Source organism: Schistocerca cancellata, chromosome 5 (genome assembly GCF_023864275.1).
Source record: "Schistocerca cancellata isolate TAMUIC-IGC-003103 chromosome 5, iqSchCanc2.1, whole genome shotgun sequence".
NCBI classification, from domain to species: domain Eukaryota; kingdom Metazoa; phylum Arthropoda; class Insecta; order Orthoptera; family Acrididae; genus Schistocerca; species Schistocerca cancellata.
The window spans coordinates 2,391,762-2,404,556 of NC_064630.1; the positions used below are offsets into that span (position 1 = coordinate 2,391,762).

General features: G+C 41.4%; 1 protein-coding gene across 2 annotated transcripts in view; it reads left to right on the plus strand.

The window, feature by feature from the left end:
• Positions 1 to 12,037, plus strand: part of LOC126188041 (uncharacterized) — a 160,275-nt gene extending 148,238 nt beyond the window's left edge. For both annotated transcript variants that reach the window (XM_049929469.1, XM_049929468.1), the window contains exons 8-9: positions 7,626 to 7,788; positions 11,587 to 12,037. In XM_049929469.1, the coding sequence (XP_049785426.1) occupies positions 7,626 to 7,775 (150 nt within the window). In that variant the 3' untranslated portion in view covers positions 7,776 to 7,788; positions 11,587 to 12,037. The remainder of the gene's footprint in view (positions 1 to 7,625; positions 7,789 to 11,586) is intronic.
• Positions 12,038 to 12,795: the final 758 nt, after the last annotated feature.

Below are 12,795 nucleotides of genomic sequence, written 5' to 3' on the forward strand. Positions count from 1 at the left end.
GACACGTCGGAATCCCCAGCAGCGAACTTGCCAACAGGCTGGCCAAACAGGCGACGCGGAATCCGCTTCTGGAGATAGGCATTTCCAAAGCTGACCTGCATTCTGTCTTACACCGCAGGGTTTTCCGTCTTTGGGAGACGGAATGGCATAACAGCTCACACAACAAACTGTGTGTCATTAAGGAGACTATGAATGTGTGGAAGTCTTCTGTGCAGGCCTCTCGCAGGGAATCAGTTGTCCTCTGCCGGCTCCACATTGGCCATACGTGGCTAATGCATGGTTACCCATTCCGTCGCGAGGACCAACCTCAGTGTTGCTGTGGCTCCCAAATGACAGTCGTCCACCTCTTGCTGGACTGCCCACTTTTAGCCGCTCTGCAGCAGACTTTTAACTTTCCCAGCACCCTGCCTTTGGTGTTGGGTGACAATGCCTCCACAGTAGCTTTAGTTTTATGTTTTATTCGTGAGAGTGGGTTTTATACTTCTATGTAGGTTTTAGCACATGTTCTTTGTCCCTCTGTGTCCTCCACCCTAGTGCTTTTAGGGTGGAGATTTTAATGTGTTGCAGAGTAGCTGGCTTTCCCATTTTATTCTCGTGGTTGGCAGCCACTGTAATCTGCTTTCATGTTTTACTCTCTTCTGTTTCTAGCATCTCTCTGTTGTTTTCTTGTCCTCTTTTGTTCCTTTTAGTGTTCATTGTCTTCCCTTCGTTCTTGTGGCTTTTCCTTTCTTTCCATTTTGTGTTATATGTTTTGTCCGTTTTATTCTCACACTTGTGGCATTGTTTTATTAGGAATAAGGGACCAATGACCTCGTAGTTCGGTCCCTTCTCCTGCCTTTAAACCAACCAACCAATCACAAATGGGAAAAAAAAACATCACGAACTTTTGCCCAACTAAGCAATGAACTGTTCTGTGGTTTAGTTGTGTCCCCATACTCTTCTTCCTTATCTTTCAGGATTGCTTTGAATTGGCAGTCATTCAAACTTTGACACCACACAAAATTCACACGTTTGACCACAACTTCCATTATGTCATGTAGTTCCGCTCTTTCAGCACACATTGCCTCCTGGTAAATGAAGCAACGAACAGTCAAAACATCTGTCCTAAATTTGCTTTCTAGTTTATTTTTTTAAATGACAGGCAAAACCTTGATAATGCTCAACGCACGATCTGTGGCTACAACATGGAGCTTGTCCAACAAGAAGTTCATACTATCCACTGATTGCCTTCAGAAAGCTGAGCAGAGCGAGATGTATGTAAAGTTCTTGGCCTTTTTCCTGAACTGTCTCTCCAAATTCACTGGTATGTCCACAATTTGACAAGACACTTTTTGCTTTGAAAGGCAAACCGCTTCAGTTACCTGCAACTCCCTTGGAAACACACATTCTGCAACTACTTCCTTAAAAAGTTTTATGAGAGATCTCATTGAAAATGGTTTGCCACTTGGTGCTATAATATGAACGGCTTTGTAGCGTGCTCGAATTGCTGCTTCACTTGCCTTTTCTTCTCTATCGTTCACCAGAAAAGTATTAACACATTACAGTGCATGAAATATGCTGCATATTTCTATGACTTCTGTTCTAAGAATTCTTTTTGAAACTTGTGCCTCCTGGTATGGCTACTAGCTCTGTATGAGCTTTGCCTTCTACCTGCTTGTAGTGCGCTGCTTGAAGACATGGATAATTGGTATGTTGTACTTTCTAGCAGAATTAAATACTTCAACATACATGGCACTGCATACGTCCATCCTCAGATAAAAATGTATCCTCCAACTGAGGCAAGGACTTCATTTCCAACTGTAGCTGTCATCGAACATGGATTATTGCATCAGCTGTAGCATCATGTGGCCTCAGTGCAGTAAGCTGACTGTCTCCCATCACGCAGGCTCGGAGCTGCTGCAGTGAGCGCTCTGCCTCCATGGGCACTGTTGGCACAGCCTGCTGCAGTCAGGCAGTTCACTGATTGGAGGAAGGGAAGACATACCAATTCTATTAAGAGCATGCCTCACAGTACGCTGTGGTGTTAAAAGCCCACTTTGAGTTAAGAACAGCTTATCCTTTTCATTAGTTCGTGAGTGTGGCAATTCTTTCAGTCTTCTTGTGAAGCTCGTTTCGCGCCACCCTGCATGTATGTGATTGGCATAAATCTTACTGCAGCCTTTACTAACAATCTTTGTTGTTGAGCTGCATGAGGATAACGATGAAGTTATGTTCTGAGTGATTGTCAAGAAAGGCTCCTTACCATTCTTGTAATGTAATTCAGAATTATGGCAAGCAACCAAATTTGGTAGCTAAAGAAAATTATGGTTGCTGGTATATATTTTCTTCGAGTTATCTTACTATCATCATAATATTAGGTCAGCTTTGTCACTTGGCCACAGAAGTTTGCCCTTGACAATAGCTTACCTTGCATTAAGGGTTTATTGTAGCATTTGTTGCTTAATATAAAGAAAAAGATAAGTTTGGTTACACATGCTGCTCGTACAGGGTGATTCAAGCGTAACTGTACATAACTAGTTGGTGTAGTGTATGTATCAGAATAAGTGTAAAATGTGAAATAAAGTTTTGTCTGAAATTGCTTTATCTCAGAATTATGCAGTAGAGTAGGGATCACATTTGCAACAGAAAATTACCCAAAATTCAATACAACTACATGTTGTGCATTTATTCTAGAACATATTTAAAATGACGTTACATGTAGACAAAGGCAGTGACTTGCTAGATGTCTTACCATTCTCAGAATGGTGCATTCTTACTTGCAACATCAAACACAAGTTCCCTGAAGTGGCCCCAAGTCCAGAGATCTGGCACGCCAAGCATCTGGTCCTGCATGACTCTATTCACTTACCATGATAAGCAACACAGAGATACTCACCTGCCTCCCAACTGAAACGTGCAGAGGCCCCATCATGTGTAAGCAGTAAGCTGGTTTGTATAGTGCGTGGGACGTCATTATAGAGGCCACCCAATATGTGTTCCAAAAATTGTCAATACTCTTTGCCAGGCACGTGCTGTGGAATAACATGTGGTCCAAGTAATTTGTCCACAGTACCACAGTAATTGTTCATTGAAATACAATGTAGATATCCTTATACAGTAGTCATGTGAAGTTCTCATACACCCACATGTGCATGTTACGAATGTTCACAATACAGCATGGATAGAGGGGCTCTCATCTGTAAACAGTAACTGAAGACATAGCTTGCAGGTGTCGCTCCTGTACCTTCTACAGGTGAAATGGGTGGAATTGCTGTCTCTATAGCAGGTGCCATACAATTGATTGATGAACCTCTACAGTGGCACTTACACAGCAGGTACTTGTCGTTAGATCTTCAGCTTTCATTTCCAGGGTGTTGAGAACATCCACTCCATCCAGTTGAGGCCAACCTAACCATGGTGCATCTTGAATGCCGTGTTCCCTATAACACCTGCCCACAGCTGTGAAAGTCTGATGGTTTGGTGCTCTTCTGTTTAGAAACATTTCCATATACTGTCATCCTGCTGCTCGTGCATTGCCTTCTACTCTGGCATACAGAAGGTGTGTGCCCACATATCCACCATTTGAGTACGCCATCATATCGTACACGATGGCAGCCACCACTGACAGAATGAATGTACATAGTAGGACTGGTGCTGCTACTCTATAACATCATAGAGTACAGTGGGCAACATTGAAGTCGAGTAAACAAAGGCATTTTATGTCAGAATCAACCGAAGTGTGTAGATAGGTGTACAGAGAAACGTCAATCGATATGACGATGAACACGACATGCCGAAAGCCCATTATGTAATGCCAACCACAAATGTCATTATGCATCAGAACTCAGAAATTAAGCAAATTCAGACAAAACTTAATTTAACATATTACCCTCTTATTTTGATGATTACCCAAAACTAGGAATTATGTTATCAAAACAACCTTATTCCTTTCAAATTCTCTCCATTACAGCTAATACATTTGTCCCACCATTGCTTCTGCTGTTCAAAACATTCTTTGTAGTCATCTCTAGAAATGGCTGACAGCTCATCCCCCCCCCCCTCTTGACTTCTTAATTGTTGTCAAATTGGTGTCCTTCCATGCCCTTTTCATGTGGAAATAAGAAAAAGTTGCATGGAGCCAGGTCAGGGAAGTAAAGTGCATGGTCTAGTGGAACCATGCCATTTTTAGCCGAAAACTGTCTCACAGAGATGGCAATATTTTTGCTCATTCGGCCAGTTGATGGATGTCCAGAGCAAGGTATGTCATCAATCGACATGTCACCATTTTTAAATCTTGCAAACCTTTCGTGCACTTGAGTTTTTCCCATAGTATCATCTTGGTAAGCTGTTTTCAACACTAAAACGGTTTCAGCAGCATTTTTACGGAGTAGAAAACAAAATTTCACACTGCCCATTTTTTACTTACACTTATCATAAAATTGAAACAAGAACAGAACAGCCCCCGCAAAAACAATCATTACAGATGAACAGAAAAAGCCAGGTTGCCAACACAGGCGGCATTGAATTGGCAATGAGTTTCACTATACACGCTTAGTGACAGAAATGCCTACTGCACAAGCTCCGCCCATGGCAATATCACCCCCCCCCCCCCCCCCCCCCCATACATTAAACCTACGAAGTGTGTACAGTTACTTTAGAATCACTCTGTGTATCTCACTAGACTTATGTTGGAGATGGTTATTGAAACAAAGTCGTAATTCAGGGTGGCACAAAAGCCACTGGGCACCGATTTAAACAAGACTGAATTTGTTTCATTACAAATACAAACAATACTTACAATTACTTTTTATGGTCAAATTGTTTTCCGTCCTCATTTAAACATCTTTGAAGTCTCTTTGGAACCCTGTTACATACTCTGTGGTTTAGTGTAGTATCACTGTTTTGTGTATGTAGCCTTTTAGTCCAGCAATGGTCTGATGCTTTTGAGAATAAACAAGAGTTCTTGACGACACCCCATAGGAGAAATCCCATGGGCATGATATCTGGTGAATGTGGAGGCATGTCAGTATCTGCCCTTCAACCAACCGCTTTGGAAAGTTTCTTTTAATAAATTGCAGATGGAAGTGGCATAATGTGGTGGAGTACCATTGTGTTGAGAGTAAATTTCTGTAAAGTTTTCAGCACCACATAATTCTGAAGCATATCCAAATAGTTATCACCAGTCACTGTTCCTTCAAAAAATGGTCCGAGTACACCAAATGAAGATGTTGCCCCCCTCCAAACACTCAGACCAGATTGATTTAGTGGTTTTTCTAACAAAAGATTTTGATTGTCAGTATACCAGTAAGTGCAGATACGTCTGTTACCTTGTCCAATTAACTTAAAATTGGCCTCGTTAGACCGTACAGTGTTGTTGAACAGGTTGGGATCTTATTTATGTGTATCAACCATCAGTTGAAATTCAAAGACGTTGATTTCAATCATCTTCAAGTAACCCATGCCGTTAATGTGGAATGTAAACGTTAAACTTCTGTTTGTGTAACATTTCTTGCTGTGACCTTCATGATAAATCCAGCTCAGTTACTGATTGTCTGGTTGATTTTCATGGACTCTAGATCACAGCTAAACATACACTCCTGGAAATGGAAAAAAGAACACATTGACACCGGTGTGTCAGACCCACCATACTTGCTCCGGACACTGCGAGAGGGCTGTACAAGCAATGATCACACGCACGGCACAGCGGACACACCAGGAACCGCGGTGTTGGCCGTCGAATGGCGCTAGCTGCGCAGCATTTGTGCACCGCCGCCGTCAGTGTCAGCCAGTTTGCCGTGGCATACTCCATCGCAGTCTTTAACACTGGTAGCATGTCGCGACAGCGTGGACGTGAACCGTATGTGCAGTTGACGGACTTTGAGCGAGGGCGTATAGTGGGCATGCGGGAGGCCGGGTGGACGTACCGCCGAATTGCTCAACACGTGGGGCGTGAGGTCTCCACAGTACATCGATGTTGTCGCCAGTGGTCGGCGGAAGGTGCACGTGCCCGTCGACCTGGGACCGGACCGCAGCGACGCACGGATGCACGCCAAGACCGTAGGATCCTACGCAGTGCCGTAGGGGACCGCACCGCCACTTCCCAGCAAATTAGGGACACTGTTGCTCCTGGGGTATCGGCGAGGACCATTCGCAACTGTCTCCATGAAGCTGGGCTACGGTCCCGCACACCGTTAGGCCGTCTTCCGCTCATGCCCCAACATCGTGCAGCCCGCCTCCAGTGGTGTCGCGACAGGCGTGAATGGAGGGACGAATGGAGACGTGTCGTCTTCAGCGATGAGAGTCGCTTCTGGCTTGGTGCCAATGATGGTCGTATGGCTGTTTGGCACCGTGCAGGTGAGCGCCACAATCAGGACTGCATACGACCGAGGCACACAGGGCCAACACCCGGCATCATGGTGTGGGGAGCGATCTCCTACACTGGCCGTACACCACTGGTGATCGTCGAGGGGACACTGAATAGTGCACGGTACATCCAAATCGTCATCGAACCCATCGTTCTACCATTCCTAGACCGGCAAGGGAACTTGCTGTTCCAACAGGACAATGCACGTCCGCATGTATCCCGTGCCACCCAACGTGCTCTAGAAGGTGTAAGTCAACTACCCTGGCCAGCAAGATCTCTGAATCTGTCCCCCATTGAGCATGTTTGGGACTGGATGAAGCGTCGTCTCACGCGGTCTGCACGTCCAGCACGAACGCTGGTCCAACTGAGGCGCCAGGTGGAAATGGCATGGCAAGCCGTTCCACAGGACTACATCCAGCATCTCTACGATCGTCTCCATGGGAGAATAGCAGCCTGCATTGCTGCGAAAGGTGGATATACACTGTACTAGTGCCGACATTGTGCATGCTCTGTTGCCTGTGTCTATGTGCCTGTGGTTCTGTCAGTGTGATCATGTGATGTATCTGACCCCAGGAATGTGTCAATAAAGTTTCCCCTTCCTGGGACAATGAATTCACGGTGTTCTTATTTCAATATCCAGGAGTGTACGTGCAATTCGTTTTCGTCAGTTGTGACTTGTTGGGCAGCCAGATCTTGTTGCATCCATAACAAATCCATGTTCTTCAGATCTATCTCGTACCTCATACACTGTTTGTCTAGAAGGTGGTTTTGATGTAGAGTGTCTTCCCCCTTTCATTAACAGCTTCACTAGCACTACTTTTATAAAATGTTTTAACACAAAAATCCTTTCTTCGTTCATTAAAATCATGACAATTCGGAAAAATCCAGCAGTAAACATGTCTCACAGATCACTTTCAACAATTTACTAGTTTGATTATTGTTTCTTTTGTTTGTCATTATATTGTATACCAACTTGACAAGATTTAATGATCACCATTTGGTAATAACAACTTAATGGGTTAAAACTTCTTAGTACTGTGTCTTGCTATTACTTAATTTTCTTTTAACCAAATGTCCAGTGACTTTTGCGCCCCCACCCCCCACCGTAGACTAAATCTTGTTGCTTCTGTTTCATGAAACAGTTTTGCCAAACAGTGGTATTATAGGTCAGTAGTGTGTAATGTCCATTGTTGTTGCAAAACAATAAAATATTAGCTTATTAACATTTTTTATGGTATGCAGTGTATTCATTTTTTTCCCATTATATCAATTTTGATTGCAGGACTGTACAGAGAACATAAGTGGATGTTGTGTAACGGAAGACAGTGGTTATACGCATTACAAGAGAGATGTTTCAAGAAAGAACCCTGGATTATTGGTTAAAGTGAGAAATGAATATGCTGTTGATAGACATATATACACAGGAATCTAAAATTGTTTTTATGGTCAGTTGAAAGTTTAAAAGCTGTCTAGATTGATTTGTGCCTTTGATATATCCTTTTTGTTAGCCATGTCTGCTCTTATTAAGTCAGTTTTAAATGAGCACTTATAACATATTTTGTGAGAATTCTCCTGCTAATTATACACAGTGATTTGAAGTTATTTACAATACTTAAGTACTGGTACTGTGAATTATTCCCCATCCCCCCATCTCACTCACTCCTGTGTGTGTGTGTGTGTGTGTGTGTGTGTGTGTGTGTGTGTGTGTGTGGTGGGGGGGGGGCATAAGGAGAACATTTTTTAATTTAGTTGATACAAACCTTTGTGTAGCATGCATCTAATTGGTACGGCAAGTTTCTCCCAACTATAGGAAACTAATTTCTGCTCAGTTATTAATAATGATGTATTACAAGAAAGATTTGCTGGCCAGTACTTACTGCTATGAGGGGACATTTTCAGTGCTGCCAATACACACATGAAAAATTTACACTGTCCTAGCTTCTGTAACTATTCATACTCTGCAAGCCACCTGATGGTGTGTGGTGGAGGGTACTTTGAGTACCTCTATCGGTTCTCCCTTCTATTCCAGTCTCGTATTGTTCGTGGAAAGAAGGATTGTCGGTATGCTTCTGTGTGGGCTCTAATCTCTCTGATTTTATCCTCATGGTCTCTTCGCGAGATATACGTAGGAGGGAGCAATATACTGCTTGACTCCTCGGTGAAGGTATGTTCTCGAAAATTCAACAAAAGCCGGTATCGAACTACTGAGCGTCACTCCTGCAGAGTCTTCCACTGGAGTTTATCTATCACCTCCGTAACGCTTTCACGATTACTAAATGATCCTGTAACGAAGCGCGCTGCTCTCCAATGGATCTTCTCTATCTCCTCCATCAACCCCACCTGGTACAAATCCCGCACTGGTGAGCAGTATTCAAGCAGTGAGCGAACAAGTGTATTGTAACCTACTTACTTTGTTTTCGGACTGCATTTCCTTAGGATTCTTCCAATGAATCTAAGTTCGACATCTGCTTTACTGACAATTAATTTTATATGATCATTCCATTTTAAATCACTCCTAATGCATACTCCCAGATAATTTATGGAATTAACTGCTTCCAGTTGCTGACCTGCTATATTGTAGCTAAATGATAAAGGATCTTTCTTTCTATGTATTCGCGGCACATTACACTTGTCTACATTGAGATTCAATTGCTATTCCCTGCACCATGTGTCAATTCGTTGTAGATCCTCCTGCATTTCAGTAAAATTTTCCATTGTTGCAACCTCTCGCTATACCACAGCATCATCTGCAAAAAGCCTCGGTGAACTTCCGATGTCATCCACAAGGTCATTTATGTATATTGTGAATAGCAACGGTCCTACGACACTCCCCTGTAGCACACCTGAAATCACTCTTACTTCGGAAGACTTCTCTCCATTGAGAATGACATGCTGCATTCTGTTATCTAGGAACTCTGCAGTCCAATCACACAATTGGTCTGATAGTCCATATGCTCTTAGTTTGTTCATTAAACGACTGTGGGGAACTGTATCGAACGCCTTGCGGAAGTCAAGAAACATGGCATCTACCTGGGAACCCGTGTCTATGGCCCTCTGAGTCTCGTGGATGAATAGGGAGGAGGAAAGAGAGGAGTGTGTTGGGGCAGATTAAAAAAGAAGAGCAGGTCACTCAGACCTTATGGTGAGACGAACCCACCTGTAATGAGGATGAATGTAGACAAAAAATGTCTCCTCAGCATAAAGTTAAATTAAAAAACTTTATATGCTTCATTTTGATTACCATTATGCAGGGTCATGTTCAATTTTCACCAACCCATTTTCCATAAAAACACACAATACCTTTAGACAAGCTTTGTTGCCCTATATGATTGTTGTTCTTTCAGTTTCTGTTTTTTTAAGTTTTCGTAATTTCAGTAGTAATAGTAAGTTACTGATAAATTTCTGTTGCTAAATCATATAATTTATAAATTAGAAACTATGTTTACTATGTTTGATTAAGAGTGGTGATGTATATTCTATAATTATGACATCAGTCTTACTGCCTTGTTCGTTGGAAAAAAAAAAAAAAGACAAAGGATGGAGAATTCTTTAAAAAAGGGAGGGGGAAATTGCCACATATCTTTCACTTGATACTGATTGACAGATGGATCCACAATTTTTCCATTTTTTTTTCTCTTCTCTGATATTTGAGAAAGTACGAGGGTAAGTCAATTATTATCCGCAAAGTAGTTATAAAATTTTATTTTGATCAAATAGGTAACTTAACAAGAACATCGTTTTTTAAATTTGAGTTCCTGGAGCATTTCATAAGTGTGGGCAGCAGTATGCAGACGGGCATTGTCGTGCAACAACACAGCACCTTTTGACAGCAAACCTCAGTGTTTGCTTCGAACTGCAGGCCTTGGCCTGGTAGTAAGCATTTCACAGTTTAGTGTTGTGCCCTTTTCCCCATAATGTTCCAGTACTGGACTTTGTGTGTCCCAAAAAACCATAAGCATCAGTTTTCCTGCAGACGGTTGGGTCTTGAACTTTTTATTGCATCGCGAATTTGGATGTTTCCATTCCATACTCTACCGTTTACTCTCTGGCTCGTAATGATGGATCCATGTTTTGTCACCAGTAATGATCATGTCTAAGTAATTGTCCCCTTCGTTATCATAGTGATGCAAATGTTTTTTGATGTCCAAACATGTTTGTTTATGTAACTGTGTGAGTTGTTTTGGGAGTCATCTTGCACAAAAGCTATGAAACCCAAGTCTGTTGTGGATGATTTTGTAGGCAGAACCGTGACTAATTTGAAGCGTCAATAGTTAATTATCTGTCTAATGGTATTATTTCACAGTAATGCTCAGTGGTTTCTTCATTTGTGGCTGTAAACGGTCATCCAGCTCCTTCATCATGCGTAACATTTGTGCAACCATTTCGGAATTTTTCAATCCATTCATAGACACTCTGTTGCGGCAAAACACTGTTCCCGTACAGTACCGAAAGTCTTCGATGAATTTCGGCCCCTGATACACCTTCCGACCACGAAAAACAGATCACTGAATGTTGCTCTTCTTTGGTGCAAATAGACAGCAGAGCAGCCACGATTAACAGCACGACAGAAATAATGAAACTAACCTAGCAGCTTGACAATCGCAAAGATATAACAACAAATAAACAAAGCATGCGTCATCAACGTAAAACTACAGTACTACCAAAATAAACAAAAATATAACTAAATTGCGGGTAATAATTGACTTACCCTCGTATTGTATGTAGAATTAAAATGTGCATCATAATACACAGTGGGGGATCCACTCAGAAATAAAATATAACAACTTAATGTATAATAATAATAATGATTCATAGCAGACAGAAGTTAAAAATTATGCCAGTGATTGTTTAATTGTTTCTGAAAGTATTATTTAGTAGAGTTTTCAAATGAGGATGGCACATTTGTTTCAGACTTTAAAGAATGGCACAGAAGACAAAATGTGTACAAAAATATTTTTAAAAATACTGAAGGTACTTGTAATGAAGGAGAAAATAGGATAACGTAATTCAAAAACATTTTATCATCTCCTTATGTCTTTTTGTCCATTGCACCCATTTTGCTTTTGTTACTTCATGTTTAGATTATTGAGAACTAATGAAAAAATCCTTCGATTTGCCAACCACAAGAGGTGTAGAAGAGATAAAAGGATGTACTTGTTTCCTGTAATGTAACTATTTTTATTTACTTGTTTAAGACACTTTTTCTTCTCAGCATCTTATTAAAAAAAAAAATCTTTTAACAGGCAAAGAATTCAGGGATCAGCACAGAAGGGGAATGTAACTGTCCGCTTGTAAGAAGTTGACATACACATATATAGGTAGTATCAGACACCACTGCATAAAATAGTTTGTGGTAAGAGTGGCAAAAATTTGACGCTTGTCAGCTTATGTTTGGACCTAAGTTTAGCATGGAAAGTGACCGTTTTTTAGTGTGATTAGTTGTTGTTCAGCTAAAGGCATGTACATATTGTTGCACCATACATATTGCTCATTAAATACAGTGTCTAATATGTAACAGTTAATTCTAGTGTAATTTTTTCATATTTAAAGTTGTATGGCATGTTGCTTTAAACATGTGATGGCTGTAGTCAACTGCCAGATATGCAAGGATATTGTCTACATTTACCATTGGTTGAAAGAATAAAGTGTCTGTAGCAGTGTAGCATTCACATCAGTTACAGCTGCAGGAAAATGCATGCTGTATCTCATTCTTTACAGTTATTTCACGTTGTGCAAAATGATGCATGTCTGTCTTCCTAAAATAGTCCTTATTATTCTCATATGACCATTTTTTCTTTCTTTTTGAATGTCAGGTTTGCGAAGTTCTATCTGTTTTGGCTTTTGGATAATACGGCATAGTTATGTTTATGATTTTTATTTTTCTTCAAGTAGCCCAGAAAATTACAAAATACTCCTGGCACCGCTACCACCAGTGACTTGAGACAGCACTGTTTCTACCACTGATAAGTTGGGAATAATTTTATCACCACACTTTCCAAAGAACTTCTGCTGTCTGGTTTCTAATGGGATTGAGTTATACATTGCCTACTTTTATTTAGCTCAGCAGTATTATGAAAAAGGAAGTTGCCACTCACCATATAGCAAAGATGCTGAGTCACAGGTAGGCATAACAAAAGGACTGTTACAAATAAAGCTTTTAGCCCATAGTGCTTTCGTCAAAATTGGACGACATGCATGCGAACGCAACTCTCACACACGTGACTGCAGTCTCAGGCAACTGTAGCCACAGCTGCAAGCAACTGTAGCTACAGTGCGTGCGCGCGCACACACACATGCACACGCATATGCTTTGTCTATTTTTGACGAAGGCTTTACGGGCCAAAAGCTTTATTTGTGGCAGTCTTTTTGTTGTACCGATCTGCGACTCAGCATCTCTGCTACATGGTGGGTGGCAACTTTCCTTTTCATAGTATTGTTACATTCCATCTTGG